Here is an 18,112-nt window from a genome sequence, read left to right on the forward strand (position 1 = left end):
AAGTTATTTATTGTTTCGATTCAGAAGTGCAAATCGAAGAAGAAAACGAAGAAGAATAGAAAGAAGATAAATGCAACATAATCAGATCGAAATAAGAAAACGAGAAGATAAACGCAACCAAAGGAGAACGACGAAGGCAATGCAGATCAATAAGGAAAAATGCGAACAGAGAAGAAGGAGGAGGTTTACGTTGCAGCAGAAGATATACATTAAACAAAGTTTTAAGTTATAACACGTTATATGTAGCGCGTATATAACAAACAAGTGAAGAATGGAGAAGGCGTGTGTGAAGAAAATTACTTGATTAATAACCATATAAAAAATACATGGATGTAGAGTTTTTCCAAAACTCAAATTAGAAAGCATGTGTTATAATTTATAAACGAACCTTTTTTCTGTGTGTGGGGATGTGTGCTGGTGTATTTCAATTAATGTTAAATTAAATCCATGCATTAATCAATGTCTCTGGCTAAGTTAATCTCATCATTCAACAAATCTTATAATCTCAAACTTCAATAAAATATAAGATTGATCTATCATGGATACTAAAAATACATATTAAAATTATAAAATAAAAAATTTTTTTATTAAAAATTTAAAATTTTAATATATTTATTGTATATTTATTAAATAAAATATTTAAAATTATTTAATAATAATAAATTTATCATTTATCTTTAAAACACATATTAGCTAAATCGTAAAATATATATTGAACACGTTAAATGAGCTAAATGAAATAAAGATTAACCACTAGAAATCAATGTGTCAACTTTTATTTAGTAATTTACAGCATCTTATTATTTTAAAATATGCGTTTGTGTCTTCAGACAATGAGACACATGTTAAGATACTAACTAAAATACAACTTAAAATTTCAATATATTTATTAAAGAGATTTATTATGTATTTATTAAAATAAAAAATTCCTAATAATATGCCTTAACTAAATCCTTTAAATATCTAGATTTATGTTAGTTTTTCAAATTTCAACACTTTGACCAATGTCTAAAAGTGATTGCATATATTTTTAGAATGATATAAGATTCCGAGGCCAGTCTGATTAGCAAAGTATAAGTTTATCACGTACTCATTCATTGAAAGGGAAATGTGTACTGCTCTAAAAGCTGCAGCTGTTTTTTTTTATCCTTTTACTAGTTTGGTAACACAGGCCACCGTCCAAGTAAGCACACGAAAGAAAAAGAATTGTGAAATCATGTAGCACAAGACAGAATGTCTTGGACGGCATCAATAACACCTTAGTTGTTACGAACCACCATTATGCTGATTGGTGACTATGACCTGTTTAGTTGTCCTAACTAGACCCATTAGTCGGCAGTGAGCAACCGAGGCAGGGCGTCATAGTGTTATAGTGTCTTATTAAAAGAGCATAAGTGTGTTGTACTTTCCATTCCTTTTATTACTGTTTTTGGCGATTATTGATTTGATTTGATCCATTCCCTTATAAGCCTGTGGGGACTTTTGCCGCGCACACAACCGAGAATTTATTTTTGAGAAGCAACCTTCATTCATTTCACAATTCCTTGCACTAAAATCTGGTCACTTCACACAGCTTTTACAACCAACCATTACTTTCATCTCTGCTCTCTAAACCAGAGCTTGAGGCAGCAGCAGTAAGGGGGAAAAACTAAAAGGATACTATTTATTATCACAAAATCTAAATCTAATTCTGTAGGTGGAAAAACCTGCAATACAAATTCCAATATTTAACACCCAGCAAAGCATTCATGCATTCAGCAGGTGACTCGTCTAACCATAAAATAAATTAAGAGGGAGAGGAGGGAGAATCAAAATCTTTTCCTCTTTACTCGTGATATGTCGTCAAAACTATCATCACTCCAAACCTGTCCACCACCATGCCTTCAGAACAGAATCTATAATGTCTAGGCCCCTCCTCAGCATTAAGGTGAAAGTTCTCATTAACATTACCATTGTAAGGTGGCCTGAAAGAACGAACAGGTCCTCGTCTCTCACCAAACCTCCTCCTCTCCTCACCATTTCCTTCATTGTTAAGCTCAAGTATCCTACCAGAATGCATAGGACCCCCAAAGAAGTCGTCATCATTGTCTGCACGATCGCGGGGATCCACAACATCAAATCTCCTGTTCCTAACTAAAATCCGGCCAGACGGACTCCTGTTGGACATGACAGACCTCGGATGACCATGATCTCTTGCAGAATCAATGTCCCTAATGTCATTAGAAGGTCTCGACATGTAGGATGGGGAACCATGCCTACGCACCACTCTCTCACCAAAAACAGGGCGCTCAGGGGACCTCATCCTGTCAACCCTGTATAATGGAGATCTTCTGTGGCCTAATTCTGGATGCCCACCAAACCCATCTGGGGATCTTCTTCTAGGAGACCTCCTCCTTGGAGAAGACCATGGACCAGGTGAGCGACTCCTTGATCTGATGGGAGACTTGGAACGCATCCGTGGAAGACCCCTTCTCTGCATTGAAGAGAAGTTCCTATTCCCTCTAGTAAACCGACCATCCAGTCCATCAAACGGTTGGGGACGTGTGAACATAGAATCTATAGTGTCATCAGGGAAATTTCTCATAAATTTCTCACTGTGCCTCATGCCAACCATCTCTGAACCATCACCTCCAATGCACCTACTTGGACTAACGTTTCTTGGTATTCTATGACCCATTTGGATGCCATCTCTTCCTCCTGGAGAGCGCCTCCTTGGCGGAATATATGAACCATCATTCAATGGTTTTCTTCCCATCCGACCATGACCAACATACGAGCCATCAGGAGCAACATTATTGAACTCCATATCACTATCGGCAATAGCAGATGCATATTTTCTGGGGCCACGGAACTGACCTGGACCATTGTAGAACTCACCAGAAAATTCCCGGTCAGATTCCCAATCCCCACGGAGTGTGTCCATTCGATTATTAACCCTTCCTCTACCACGCACAAAATTCATTCTAGAATTTCTAGGGGATATATCTTGGTGTCTTTCTCTAGAGAATTTGCGAGGTGCATCAATATAAACATCATCTCTGAAATATCAAAACAGGAATAAAGGAGGGAAAAATGAGACTTTAAAGGAAAAGAACAAACTCGACCAATAAAAGACATACAGATGAGAATAAAATGCATACCTTACTCGTGGTAGCTTGTCACCATCCAGGGTGTCGGATAATACATCTCTACCTCCCCGTGATGGCAATGACCTTCCTGATATAGACCTAGTTTTACTAGGCGATGAAGAGCTAGCAGCTCGGGAGAGATCAATGATTCTTCCTTGGTTACCACCATTATTAACATCTTTGCTTGCATCATCAGCATTTGCAAACACTTCCATCTTTGGCAAATCTAAGTCAATTTGTCTAACAGTGTCAGCTGTCTTTACAACCTCATTGGCACACTGAACAGCTTCTTCCCCATTGTTTGCAGTACCTTGGAAGGAGCATAATTCCATCTCCACGGTTTTAGATGCATTTTGCCTATCTGAAAGATCTAGCGGTTTCGTTTGCAAAAGGTTAACCAGTTGCTTCCCATCAGAGGCAATATTTGGCTTTTCATTATCCACCGACTCTTGCATGCACACAATTTTATCAACGACCTTAGCTGACCTCTCAAGCATTTCAATGTCCACTCCATCTTCACCAACCTTTACCTCACCATGGGTTACAGCTGTCTTGTCATCCTCCACAGCATGAGATAAGGTAGGACAATCACCAATCACACCCCCTTCCTCCATCTGTCTATTTCCAAAATTATTAGAGTCAGGATGTTCTACTTCTCTTACCTCGCATACGGTGTCTTGGGCGGTGGATTGCTGCAGAGGTTCTCGGACCTCACCATCTTCATAATCATCATCTTCAGCGTACTGTTCAGTATCAACAGGAACATTCACAGCACGATTGTCATCAGAATCATAATCAGAACCGTAAGGATCATCCTCCATCATATCGGTTGATAAGGTTATCTTTTCTTCATCACTTACACAACTATCACCCCTGTCTCGTGGATGGGGTGTAGGCTCATTCATGAGTTTCACTCTGCAACCATCACGATTATCAGCATTTTCTTCTTTGGTTATTAATGAATCCTTCGTGCTAGCATCAGAGAGTTCTGTACCATTATCAACTATAGGTTTCATATCTGTTTCTGAAGGAACCTGCACGGCAAAAGCACCAGGAGATACTTCCTGAACATTAACTTCAGTGGTAGAAGTACAATTTTCTTGGTGGCTAACTACATTTTCGGGGGTAGTCAACTGCGCTGAACAAGATTTCAAGTCTGCTGAGCAGACAGGTTTCATTGGGGGACAAACTGTCTCTGCAGGAACTTTTGCTGCCTCGGAAGTGACTGGCACTGGCACTGCCAGAGCTGAAGAACAAATATCTGACCCTTGTGACAACTCATTATCCAATCGATCTGTTTTACCCTCTGATGCCTTTGGTCTTTCATCATTACCATCATGACTGGGTTCAGGTTTAACAAGCTTCGGATCAACTAACATTGTATTGCCAACAGGCACAGACTTAGAAGACTCAACAATGGAATGCTGAACAATTTCTTGTTTAACGGAAACACTATCTAATGAACTGGCATTAGCTTCCTTTAAATTCCTTTTCAAGTTCTCATCAAATGGTTCTGATTTTACCGACCTAAAACTAGAAGCATTCACATCACCAGAAGCTATCAAACTTGACGAGCTCACAGTTGGAGTAGCATTGCTTGGATTTAATGTAACAGATACTCTAGAGAGCTCAGCAAATTTCGAAGGATAAGTTGTAAGACAGAGATCCCGTGGGAGGACCAATTTATGCTGTCCATACGGACCAGAAGAAATAATGAAAGACTTCCTTTGACTCTCTTCAAGTGTTTGCTTTACAGACTCAACACCTGTTGGTAGCACCATTCCAGTTGAGCACATGTATTGTTTTTCATCAAGGGCACCACCAGAAGCTTTCATCCCATCAACAGAAGGTTTAACTGAACTTGCATCAGTCCCAGATTCTTCCCATGCATCCATTGTAGTATTCAGATCCCAGTTTGCCCTGTTGGAATGAACACGAGGTGTGTCACTGTTAATTTTAGCATCACTACTTGAATTTTGAGTAGTGTGTTCTTCCTTGCTTAGAGACAACTCCAATGAGACGGGTTCCACTTTCTCAATTTTACTGCTGTTGTGAATTTCAGAACTTCCAACGGCTGGAAACTCATGATCCTTTAACCTTAAAGATAAATGAGTACTATCCGGAACTATAGCATACTCTTGTTTACATATGTCTTGGACACTCTGTTTGCTCATATCTGCTCCAATGTTAAGTGCTAGACTTTGCTTTGCAGCCAACAAGAGTTCAGGATTTCCCTTAATCATCTGGGATCCCAATTTCTTATCAGAACCTTCATTAAGTTTCACCTTCTCTAGGCTATCCATGACATCCAAAGTACTTGATTGAGTTGCAATAGTCGGTTCCTCAAGTTTGGGCCTAAGGAGGCCAGAATCGGTTTGCACCTTCTTAGCATGAGTGAGATCAGTACTTGCTTTCTTGTCTTCAAAGACAATTCCATTAATATCAGATAATCCAGATGTACTGGTAGAAAGAGTTGAACCCTGTGATGTGCTTGAATGTTCCTTTCGCAAGATATCACTTTCTTCTGGAAACGAACCCTCTTCCAGAGGAGCTGACGAAGCTTGAACAGAAGGAAACCTCCTTTTCTTGATTGGTGCCCCTGCAGCGGTAGCGTTCGATAGAGTAGATCCTTGGGAATTGCTCGAGTTTTCTTTTCGTTGCAAATCAGTTTCTTCAGTAAGAGAACATGGTTCTTCAGTCAGTGGCGATGAAGGCCGATTCAAAGGGAACCACCTCCTTTTCTTGATCGGTACACCTGCAGTTAAACCACTAAATTGCCCAGCAATGGATTTTACCCCAGTCTGTCAATAGAAGATCAAGTAATCAATATCCAAAATAGTACAAATTGGCAATGGTTCTCTAATCGTAGTTAGCTGTTAAATCAGAAAGGAAATAAACACCTCTTCATGTCCTGAAACAGGCATGATTCCAAAGTTTGCTTAAAAATCTCACAAGTCAAAAACCCTTCTTTCACTTCAGTTATTAATATTCAACAGAAAATCCTCAATGATATTATTGAAGTTGGCTAAAAAATATCCTGCACTGAATTAAGCATTCGTAGGCACATCTCTATCTTCCATAAAGCTTGTTCGCAAACATCCAAGTATACTTAGTTCTATCCTTAGCCTCACTTCAACATCACACAAGATGTGGGAACCTGAAACACACAACATAAGTCTCCCGTGTCAGAAACTAATTATCAAAGCCAAAAACACATAAATTTAACACCATAACTCCCTGGAATTTAATTCTATCAGATCCAAACCTAATTCGCCACATAATCAGAAAAAGCTTCCAGATCAGTCCCTATTATCACTTCAAGAATATTCCACCCGCAAGAAGAGTAAGCAGAACACCAAAATGAGTAAAATATTAACCTAATAACCACCACCAAACCCGGCACAGAGTGGTCAACAAGACCAAAATTCACCAAATAAAGTCAACAATAGGGTTGGTAAACGATCTATCCCGCGGCATCAATAGTGCTCACCAAATCAACCAGAAAACTCCCAAAACATCATCAAACAATAAGGAACAAAACAAAGTCCGAAAAACTGATTTCACAATCGGTGTCGTATTCCAAGAACATAAATCACCCTAAGCATATAAGGGATGATCAGATCTAATCCAATAATCAAATAGGGGCAAAACACAATAAACGCCAAAAGCAAAGAGTAGTGTGAGGCTCGTGAAATTAGATACCCACAACCGCAGGCTACGGAGAAACCAAACCAATTAGAGGAGAAAAAACAGATCTTGACCCAGAATTTCAATAGAGCGCGATGAAAAATCCGAAGACGAAGAAGACGAAGACGAAAAACAAGAAAAAGAGGGGGAAATACCTGATAAGAAAGAAAAACAAGGTTGTTTTGTGAAATGGTAAATGAGAAAAGGAGGAGTGGGTTTTGGGGAATTTGGTTTCGGTCAAGTTCGCTCTGCAACTTCCTAGAAACGAAAGTGGGAACAAACGAAAGAGCTGAGAAAGAGGAAAAAAGGAATCTGAGTCTCTCTTTCTTTCTCTTTCTCTCTCTATCTTCTCTCTAATGAGTCGTAGAGAGAGAAAACTAGGGTTTGCTTTTTTGTGCTGATTTTATTGACTTTTTGATAACGGAAGCTTATCTTCGCTACTATATATTCTATTTCACCGACGTGACGGGCCAACTAATCTGCCGCCACGTGTCCTTTTCTTTGGCGTGGCATCTGATCCACCATTAATTCCTTTTCTTTGAACCACAGCCGTTGGATCAAAAGGGACGACTTTCCTTCCGGTTCTTTCCCCCATTCACACTGGACTTCGTCGTATTTCTCATATTTGCTTTCATTTTATATTATATATTGCAAAAAAATCAATTATTCTACAAGTATTTAATCTTTAATTTTAATAACAGATCTTTGGTGTTAGTAAAGCGTTTTTGGTTTCCTTGTCATATTATCACTTTCGCATTTGGAAAAAAAAAAAAGATATTAATTTCTCTTTTGAATGTGGACCAAGTAAAATAGTATCCTACTATGTACTGTCTATGGTGACAATGACTTATATATTTGCAAAATTATTAAACTGAACGCGCCTTCATTCGGCTAACTTTTTAGAAATGGGTAAAGATGGTGTGTTACTGCTAATATGGCTAGATGTGAGTCTGAGTTGAGTTGAGTGAAGCTAAGTTTAAATTCCATTCATACAAACTAAATTCGTTTTATTAATAATTGAGTTTATTTGTAAAATTTAAATTCAGTTCACCTAAAATTTACGAACCAGTTTAAATTCAAGAATTGACTTAAATAATATAAATATAATTATAATTTTATATAAACAAAAATTTATATTTCTATTAATTATAATTTATGTCATCTATTATAATTATATATAAGAATATATGTATATTAAATACAAAATATATATTAATATAATTGTTACGTGGGTAATCTGAGTTTGGTAGATTGAGCTTAGAAGATAGGCCCAAAGGTTAAGTGGTGGTGATCTCCGACTAAGTTTGTATCTATGAGCCGCCGTCCGATTTGTGTGTATAAATGAATGGGGTGATACCTATAAAAACACTCTGATGTCTAAGTCAGCAAAGGGTTTAGCAAATTTAGAGAGTATTAGAATTTAGAGATATCTGAGGGGTGTTAGTATATTTATAATGGTGAACCAATAACTACTATTGGAGTAGTTCCACCTTTTTAAGGGGGATAACCGTCCTTTTATCTTAGGGAAGTTGAGATATGATTCCTGAGATGAGAGATTTTAAGGACAGTTACTTATTTAAATAAGTGTTATCTATCAACTATCATTCGAACCCGATTTCTTTGAGGTGGAGTCTGTATTGAATCTGACATCTTCTGTGGAAGTCGATTGGTAGCGAAGGCCAATATTTAGATTGGACTTTTTATGTTTATTTGGATCTGGGCTCTAGTATTGAGATAGGGTATGAACAATTATATTATTATTAAACTATATATAATTGAATCAATTTATTAATTACAAAAAAATTACAGTTTAAATGACATAATTTTTTTATACTCACCTAAAAGTCATAGCTTCGAATCTTATTTCTAATTTAAAAAAAAATTTCTATATTACTTTTTTCGATCTTTTATGTTGAATGGCATCAAGAGTTTGACCAACTAAACTAGCTATTATATATTTAAAATTAGAATATCAAAAATCAGATTGAATAATTCTATAAACCTCAAAGCCATTATGAAAATTTATTTCTGCAACTAAAGAGATATAAAACTTCATGAATATAGATAAGAATTTATTCTTCGTTTGTATAAAAGTGTTTTTTTACCAAACACTTACTCTATATTTTTAGATGAATAAAAACAACTAATTTTTAATGCAATACTTAAAAGAAATATCTAAATGCATAATATAATTGAATAATCATATAATTTTTATATATAATATCAATATATTAAAATTTAATAACAAATATTAAAAAATTAGTATCTTTTATAAATATTTTTTTTGTTAATATCTTATTTTTATAATATACTATTAGGAATTAAGATTTACTTAGTATTTATATTTTAATATTTAGTATTTAGTATATAAAATATTGATCAAATATTAAAATAATAATAAATTTTATTGATTATATAAGATTTCTCTTATTAAAATTTATATTCTTTCTATGGGCAAGCTAAGGAATAAATAAGTCAATAAATTATAGTTTAAATGTTATAATTTTTTTTATACTCACCTAAAAAATTATAGATTTAAAATTCTCTATCTTCGATAAAAAAAAAAAAACTAAGCAATAAATAATATGTGGTTCGTACTCTAATTAGTGTGTTCAAGACAATAACTATAGTTCTTTGGTGCTTTACTTGAAACTTGAAAAGAAATGACAAGCACAAACTCTTAAAGTAAAATAATCACACAATCAAAACATCGCTTGATTGCAATAACGCCACGTTAAGAATTAAGAACATTATCAAGCTTCCACTTGAAGCAATCAATGCAAGAGATGCTTCCAGCTGGACCATATATGAATGTCAAATAAAAATTGGCAATAAATGTATAAAAAATTGCTGCCAAAATAAATGATCCCTCAATAATATTAGTTTTGGCACAACAAATTATACACTAATAATAACTATAATTAATATAGCAATTAAAATTTTGTCTCCCAATCTGCTTATTTTAATTGCAGTATAAAATAAGAAAATATATAAGTAATTTTGCTCTACTGTCATTATAATATAAAATGAATTATTATTCTATAAATATTATTTTTTTCTTCATTTTTATTGGATATTTATATTATTTTTTTCCATACAGTTAAAATAAATAGACAACAGTAAATCTAAACAATATAAATATAATCTATTTTTTTATCCCACTAAAAATAAAAAAATACCCAAATCAAGTAACAAACAAACTCTTTTAATTTACTTATAAAATTTTGAAATCAACAGCAGATGATTAAAATTTGAAATTTTAAATTGCCGGTTTTCAAAATTTAAAATCTGTTAATAATTATTTAATTAATTAAAAATTTAAATTTTAATTGTGTCATCGATTTCTTTTTCATTAGTCAGTCTTATTGTCGCCGAACTTTTTCTCCATCAAGTCGTCGGTTTAGAATGAAAATAACCATCTATCCACATACCTAATAAAATGAACATCTAGCAAATTTAACTGTATATACATAAATTCAATCTAAATTAAATGAACATTCATTTTAAAATGAAAATAACTATTAGTATACATAATAGGGGAAGAGGAGGAAGAGGATGAGGAAAATTATGGCAATGGAGCGAGGACGGCGAGGAGACAGCAATGCCGCCCAAGGATCACGACACAGTAGTAGCGGCGCCACATATACAACCCCAAACATGTTAATGAAGAAAGTGTTTGGTGAAGCAACGACGGTGATGAGTAGGGCTGATGGTCCAAGGAAAAACAATGACAAGAGTTCGGAGACGACGATGGTGTCCGAGGAGAGAGAATTCGACACCGGTAAGGGGGTTGGTGGGATGAACAACGACGGCACTGAAAGGGGTTTGGGGAGAAGCTGGTGCGACAGAAAGAGAAAACGGTGGTGTTCTTCTACGTCTCACCAGCTGTCTTTGGCGACGATGGTGAGTAATAGTGGTGGACGTGAGAGGAACTGACGCGGACGTTGGAAGCATGATTATGGTACAATTAGGAATAACCGTGCGGAATGTGAATGTGTTTAGGTCCTAATCAGCTAATCCTAATTTTTCAACTTTCAAAATCTATTAATAATTATTTAATTAATTAGAGATCTGAATTTTAATTTTAGTTTTACTTTCTTTTTTTAAACTATTATTCACATTGTTTACTATATGTATTATTTATCTATATTTTTTCTTAAATTATTTATCATTGGGTAATTAATCTTTCATCAAAAATACTTTAATAGATGAAATAACTTATTAAAAATTCTAAAATTTATAGATTCAAAATATCGATACTTGAAATTTCTTTCACTCAATCACTTCTCCCGTTATATCATGGTTTGTTTTTTTATAAAGTATTTATTTGTTCGATTGTAACTTGGTTTAAGGACGAGGCCTATGACTGTGACCAGACTTTTTTCCTAACTAGTATTTAGCGGCTTATAGAGTTCAAATAAGCTATATTACTTTATTTTAATGAGATTTAGAAGTGCCTCAAGATAAATTTTGTTAAAAATAAACTATGATAAAAATGTCTTTAAGATTGTGTTTGTTTTTTATAATTGGGATTGTAACCGAAAATGAGACCGAGTATTATATTTAGTGATTAGAGATTAAAATTAAAATTTTCATCTTTAGATATAAAATTTTAGTAATTTTAATACCCTTAAAAAATGAAGACACAAAATAATACTCAATTTTTTAATTTCAATCTCTCTTTTAAATACAGTCTAAACATAAAAAAATTAAATTTAAATTTAATATTAGAGATAGCTTTAAAAGTTGGCTCTGAGACGGCTCCAAAAAGGTTCTAGGTATAAGCATTAAAAATGAAGCTTTTGACAATTTGGTGTGACTAATTCTAATTAGAAATCTAATTTTCAATAACTTGAATGTGAGATAGATTCAGTTGATGCATTATGTTTAGTACGATATCGGCGCGCTTCTTCGACCATGCAAAAATTGATATCATTAAAAGATTATGAAGTTGAGGCAATTATCTACCTGAATTGTTACACAAACAATTATTTTAAGAGAGACTAATAATAAAAAAGGACTAATTGACCCAATTATCATTAAAAGACTAATTGACTAATTGGCTTGTTTCTTCAGTCTAGTGTTTTGTTTCTTTCTTTCCTTTTTCCATTTACTTCATGAGCATCCAAAAAAAAAAAGTGTAAGAAATGCAAAATCCATAATTAGTTTAAACAAATGAAAAAAAATAAAGAGGTGAATTTTAAGAACATTATATATAAACCCTACATGCCATCAAATAATCAAATAAATATTTAAATGGTATAGATTAAGACTTAAATCGTTACATTTTTTTGGTATGATCAAGAGCTAAGGCTGGTTAAATTAAATTAATGGAATGCTAACAAGTTTGGTAGGCTAATAAATAGTACTAAGGTCTGAATACGGACCTCTTGAGTTTGTCACTGTAGTGTATAGCATGGTTCTAAAAACCGGATCGGATCGATCGATTAAATCAGATTAATTAAAAACCGATTACTTGACCGGTCTAGTTGATATCCAAAATTGTTATACAAAAAATTGGTAAAAAATTAGTCGAACCGGTGATTAACTAGTGAACCGATTAAATTGGCCGGATTTTTAAAGGTTTTAATTTTTTATTGTTGCTTAAAACAGCGTTGTTTTTTACGCAGAAAAAAAAAAACAAAAAACAGAAAACCTACGGACAGTAAAGAAGGCTCCCTCTCCCTTCACTTTCACAATTCACACAACCTAACCCCTATCAGAGAACTCAGACAAGAGCAACCCCCACCAACAGCTGCTTCTCACCCTCTTCTCCTCATCGTGGAACATCGCCGTCGCTCGCATCGCCCACTTTACCGTCGCACGTCGGTCATCTTGTCGTCTCGCCTCTTCGTCTCTGTCGCCGGCTCGCCGCCCAAATCGCCTCTCTGCTTGCCTCTCCGTTCTTCGCGGCGAGTGTCGCTACATGCTTCTTCAATGTCGTCGGCGGTAAACTTCTCGACTCTAACCTGGTCATTCTTCCCTAATTCGAGTTTCTAATTAGTAGCAGTAGCCAGCAAATTTACAGCTCCCCCGATATGAGATCCAGCGTTATCATGGCGGCCAGATCTGAGATCTACCTCTCCTTCCCGTTCACCCACTACTCCATTGATCTGTCTGCCAGGTACTAGTTTCTGCTCATCTGCTTGTTTATTTTTTTAATGCAGAGTTCAATTTTTGAATTCTTGCTGTTGTCAGTATGAGAAATCTTTTCTTTCTTGCTGTTGTGAAAATTGGAATCCCTAGGATTTGGAGCTAAGCTAGCATGAGTTTGTGTGGAATCTTTATCTGGAAGAAGCATTAGAAGCATGCATTTTTTATAATTTTAGAGCAATTCTCATTGTATCTGAGTGTTTGTGGTGGTTATTGAAGTCTGCAGTATTGAATCTTGGATTTGGTTGCTTTTGAAGGAAATGTTAGAGTTCAAGGGCATCCCTACCTAAGCTTGGAAAGAAGAAGAACATTTTTTTTCTGCATTTTGTGTCTTAAGACTTGTTCTGATGATGTTTTGTATCAACATTTGAGAGACAACTTGTATACAATGAGACTGTTTATTGCTAAGATTACTCTTTTAAAATCAAATTTCTGGCCTTTTAATTAAACCGGTTCAACTACGATTTAATCCTAATTAACCATTAAACCATTGAACCAGTTATTCGACCGGTTCAATAACCGATCCGATTTTTATAACCTTGGTGTATAGTCAATAAAACATTAAACCTCTGAGTTAAAATTATATCACTGTTATTTCAATAAAAATTAATATAATATTTAATATAAAAATGATTCGAAGATTTTTTTCTTAAAAGAATAAATAGAATAGAGTATTTCCCTATAATGCCCTTCTCTCTAACAAGAGCTGATACAACTGAAGCTAGCAGCCATTGCCACTCTGCAAACGACACCGTTTTCAACGGCTGAGGAGCCGCAATGCCATTTCGAGCTCGCACTGCAATCTTCCGTTGGTCTCTGCATACTGTTCCTTACCGTATCCATCACCATCAACCTCATTCTCTTCACTCTTCTTCTTCTTTCATTCCCCACAAGTTCACTTCTTTAGCCCAAACTCAGGTTCGAAATTCTTTCAACCTTTTTCTCCCTTCTATCTATTTTCTATCACATTTTTATTTTCCTTTTCCATCCAAACACTGTTTTGAACCAGGTTTATGGCGAATCTGTTGAAACAAGTGACGATGATGGATTTTTGTCATGGTTGGAGCGGAAAGCTGGTTGTAGAATTTCTTCATCGCTTTCAATTGGTAAATCTTCATATGGCAGGTACCCTCTTTGTTCTTCTGTTGATTGAATTTGTTTCCATTGAACAGGGAAAACAATGCTCAATTTGAAGTTCATTGTAATCCTAATCCTAAGGTAGGTGCTTCCCTTAAGAGATTAATGTTGTAATGTAAGAAATGAAAACCTACCAGGTTCTAACTCTTAACTGCATGCTTATTGTTTCCTATGTCATCATTCTTGAAACCGAATAGTAAGAATGATTGTGAATTTAGGAGTAGTTTATGGGTTAATATTCTTCACAAGTCATAACACAGAATGATATACTGAAGATGGAACATCTCTCTGTTTATATTGTATATTATTATATTAATTAATGGTGGTAACTAAATTTGTGTCTTGCATCTAGGTCTCTGTTTGCTTCTAAGGCGATAAAAACCGGAGATTGTATTTTGAAGGTTCCTTATAGAGTGGTAGGTATCCACTCTTAATCTTTCCTCGAACTATATGTTATGGCTTGCTTTTTATATGTCACAATGACAAGTCACTCTTGATAAGATAGTATTTGTAATTGGTTTTGTAGCAAATAACAGCAGATAATCTCCCTGCTAAGATCAAATCTCTGATCAGTGAGGAAGTTGCGAATGTTGCAAAACTTGCTGTTCTTCTTCTAATTGAGCGGAAATTGGGTCAGGTACCATTGTTATCATGTTCCTGTAAAAGGTTTCATCTGAAATTTGGGAATTGTTGAACTTTTGCAAACTTTGAGTTTTGCTCTTGGTACAATCTAGAAGCTTGCTTGTATGTCTGAAATATCTCTCTCTGTATGCAGGGCTCTCAGTGGAATCCTTATATCTGCCGTCTACCATGGCAAGAGGAGTTGCATAACACGGCAGGTTTTCTTTTCATTTGGTTTTTGAGTAATGATCTTTATCTTTTTAACATGGTAAAAATTGTTCTTGTTACATGGTGTATGACTATGATTTATTTTTCTTTTACACATTTCATTACCTTGTGCTATTATAAACTATATTATTCACTATGGTATTTTTTTTAATCTTAGATTTTTTGGAATGAAAGTGAGCTGGAGATGATTCATCGAAGCTCAGTTTATTGGGAAACAATTAACCAAAAGTCTCAAATGGAAAGGGACTTCTTGGCAATCAGGCCTGTAAGTGCTTTGTGTCAGCTATATATATATATATATATGTATCTTATGAAATGCAAGTCATTTTCTGCCAGGGGAGGAATACACATATATGATATGATGAAACATCTTAAGACAAAACTAATCAGAATATAGAAACTTTATACTAGAATAGGTAGTCTTGGAGTATGGAGTATAAGAGGTCATGATGAATTGATTACTTCTATTGAAATTTAGAATCATCAAGAGTTTTTTCAATCAAAATTAAAGAAATGTATTGCTGTTCAAACTGCAATAGGTAAGTAACTGGGTCAGAGTACTGAGTGTATCAGGACACCATGTCTTTTCAAGTAATTTATTAAATTGAGCTGACTGCAAAATCTGGATTCATGAAACATTAATTGAAGTGCCGTGCATCAGCCGAAAATATAGGTTGATTCTCTGGCCACGTAGAGTTTAATTGAACAAGCATGAGCATACTATTGATTGACCTTGGCTGCTTTAGCATGCTCTCTCTCTCTCTCCCTCTCCTGCCCCACCTTCCTATATCGTTTCAGTATGTTCCTTTCCTTTTACTGTAAGTATATTGACAAGATTGAAATTACAAGATGGGAGGATATGAGATACTTTGTACAAGAAAGAAAAGAAAAATTGTAAATATAACTGTCAGTGGAGCATAATATTCCTCTCTCTCAAGATATCTGACTTGCTTTACATCATATATAGGCCAAGCATCTAATTCTTTCCTGCATGACATTTTTTATTTTTTGAAAATTTGTCACTAGAAGTGTGATAATTGCATTCTTGTGTTTACTAATATTTTAATTTGGTATGTTCCCAGTTTTATTTATATTTTACTGTTTAAAAGCTGAAAGACTGGTTGTGCCAAATTTGTACGTCTATTTCAGATTTTTGAATGTTTCAGTCAAAGTTTTGGAGATATTACTTATAAAGACTTCATGTATGCATGCACATTAGGTAAGCAAGCACTTCAAATTTGTAGTTCCCTACTAAGTTCCCTTTCTATGACATTGATTTAGTCTATATGGCCTCCCTTTGGAGCTCTGCTTTTCAGAATCGACATGCTTGGGGACTCAGCCTCCCTAGTAGTTGTCTTTTCCTTCTTTTCTCCACCTATGTATGAAGGATATCTATATGATGGTGTATCTTTACTATTACCAAATTTTGAAAGGAAACCTCGTTATTATATTTTATGTAAATATGGACTTTCATCTTTAGTTTCGTTGTTAACCTCAATATCATTATCAGTTGGTTCTCGAGCATGGGGAAGCACCAATGGTTTATCTCTGGTATTGTTACTGTAAGGAGACTTATTTTAATATTTTTGTTTCAACCTTAGTTTTCTGACTGTTATTTTTTCTTTGTTCTAGATTCCTTTTGCAGATTTTGTAAACCATGACGGGAACTCAGAAGCAATTGTGATGAGTGATGATGACAAACAATTATCAGAAGTTCTCTCTCTCTTCTCTCTCTCTCTCTCTCTCTCTCTCACACACACACACACACACACACACACACCCTTCTTTCTCCCTTGTATCTATTCTAACATGGTGATTGGAGTCTATTAAAATGGTTTAAAGAGATATTTTTCTCATAGATGAAAGCTAAATTTCTTTCTGATGGCCATTAATACTCCACTCTTTTCATATTCAATGTCTCATATAGTAAGGTTCGTGATGTTTATATAGGGGACTTTCCCTCACAGACATGTTGAGAGATTACTAGGGCTGGCAATTCATACCCTACCCGCGGGTACCCAACCCGGTCCAACCCGTACCCTACCCGCACCTCATATATAACACATATTTTATAAAAATATCTCTATATAGTGAAAGAAGTGAGAGTTGAACCCACAACCTTTCTTATGTAATGACTTATAATAAGTGAACAACCACTAAACTAGTTAGTTAATTTAGTAATTTAGAGCATTAGTTTTTTATTTTTTATGTTATTAATACGTATAAAATTCGAAATAATTGAATTTTATATTTACTTTGAAAAAATTTGATATTTCTGCGGGTAGGGTAGGGTAGGGTAGGGTTTAGAATTTTAGGGTGCGGGTATGGTTAGGGTTGAGAGATTCTCAACCCGCGGGTAGGGTAGGGTAGAGTTTTAATGAAATTTTCAACCCGCGGGTAGGGTTTGGACCCTACCCTACCCATTGCCAGCCCTAGAGATTAGGAATCTATGTTTTATAAATAAATCCATTTTTTACATTGCTTTTGTATTGGGGAACTCTTATCCCTCATTTTGTATTATCGTTCTCCATATCTTGATGAAATTCTTATTTTATAAAAAAAATGTGCTTTTGAAATTACCTCATTAATACTCAAAATAATGTTTTTATGAGACTGATATTTTGAGGTGTATTTTTTTTCTTACTTATTATTAGGTTAAGTACTAGTGTAGGACACCAGTTCCACTTCTTAACCCAAATTAATATATATGTATATATTTTCTTAAACAATTCTCACACCCATTTAATTTAATATTTGCAAATATGTGCAGGTTATCTCTGATCGTGCCTATGCGCCTGGGGAGCAGGTCATATATCTCTTACTGAAGACTATATACTTTCCCGTCTCATATGTGCTAATGGTTTCCAAGGTGAAGACTCACATGCAGTTATCTTCATGTAAAGTTGTTAGTTAAGAACCATTAGATGATTTGACATGTTTGATAAAATTGTTATCTAACGATTCTCAACTAGCAACTTCACATGAAGACAAGTGCATGTGAGTTTCCACCTTCCAAATTAAGCTTTTACTCATTTTTCATTTTCTGCAAGCTTGAACAAAGTCTCTTTAATGAAAATTTTACCTGCAGGGATTAAATTACCTCTTATTGTCTTTGTATTTTCCATTATTAACCAGTAATGTCATTCCAAAAATGCTGA

At 34.8% G+C, this 18,112-nt stretch overlaps 2 protein-coding genes across 6 annotated transcripts in view; one reads left to right on the plus strand and one right to left on the minus strand.

Moving 5' to 3' along the window:
• Positions 1-1,635: 1,635 nt before the first annotated feature.
• On the minus strand, positions 1,636-7,219 carry LOC107467645 (uncharacterized). 2 transcript variants are annotated; one of them, XM_016086786.3, is made up of 4 exons: positions 6,971-7,219; positions 6,029-6,285; positions 3,141-5,929; positions 1,636-3,038 (listed from the first exon to the last, which is right to left on the minus strand). In XM_016086786.3, exons 2-4 carry the CDS (start codon positions 6,050-6,052, stop codon positions 1,826-1,828), a joined length of 4,026 nt encoding a protein of 1,341 aa, XP_015942272.1. In that variant the 5' UTR covers positions 6,053-6,285; positions 6,971-7,219; the 3' UTR covers positions 1,636-1,825. The 2 variants fall into 2 exon arrangements, with proteins under 2 accessions (XP_015942272.1, XP_052110649.1); XM_052254689.1 differs by lacking the exon at positions 6,971-7,219 and adding an exon at positions 6,394-6,964.
• A 6,449-nt stretch (positions 7,220-13,668) lies between these two features.
• Positions 13,669-18,112, plus strand: part of LOC107467646 (ribulose-1,5 bisphosphate carboxylase/oxygenase large subunit N-methyltransferase, chloroplastic) — a 6,652-nt gene continuing 2,208 nt past the window's right edge. Inside the window, exons 1-11 of one of the 4 annotated variants that reach the window (XM_052254655.1) lie at positions 13,669-13,886; positions 13,978-14,074; positions 14,141-14,186; positions 14,458-14,521; positions 14,632-14,742; positions 14,881-14,940; positions 15,112-15,219; positions 16,104-16,173; positions 16,465-16,505; positions 16,587-16,667; positions 17,725-17,760. In XM_052254655.1, coding sequence (XP_052110615.1) covers positions 13,746-13,886; positions 13,978-14,074; positions 14,141-14,186; positions 14,458-14,521; positions 14,632-14,742; positions 14,881-14,940; positions 15,112-15,219; positions 16,104-16,173; positions 16,465-16,505; positions 16,587-16,667; positions 17,725-17,760 — 855 coding nt within the window. In that variant the 5' untranslated portion in view covers positions 13,669-13,745. Of the gene's footprint in view, positions 13,887-13,977; positions 14,094-14,140; positions 14,187-14,457; positions 14,522-14,631; positions 14,743-14,880; positions 14,941-15,111; positions 15,220-16,103; positions 16,174-16,464; positions 16,506-16,586; positions 16,668-17,724; positions 17,761-18,112 lie in introns of all 4 variants that reach the window. The other 3 variants (XM_052254656.1, XM_016086788.3, XM_052254657.1) reach the window with 3 other exon arrangements.

This window comes from Arachis duranensis, chromosome 9 (assembly GCF_000817695.3).
Source record: "Arachis duranensis cultivar V14167 chromosome 9, aradu.V14167.gnm2.J7QH, whole genome shotgun sequence".
NCBI classification, from domain to species: Eukaryota; Viridiplantae; Streptophyta; class Magnoliopsida; order Fabales; family Fabaceae; genus Arachis; species Arachis duranensis.

Coding starts and splice junctions, on each gene's coding strand:
- LOC107467645 (XM_016086786.3), bottom strand. CDS start 6,052: ATGCCTGTTTCAGGACATGAAGAG. Junction 5,930..6,028: donor CTGTTTCAGGACATGAAGAG/GTGTTTATTTCC, acceptor TTCTATTGACAG/ACTGGGGTAAAATCCATTGC. Junction 3,039..3,140: donor GACAAGCTACCACGAGTAAG/GTATGCATTTTA, acceptor TTGATATTTCAG/AGATGATGTTTATATTGATG.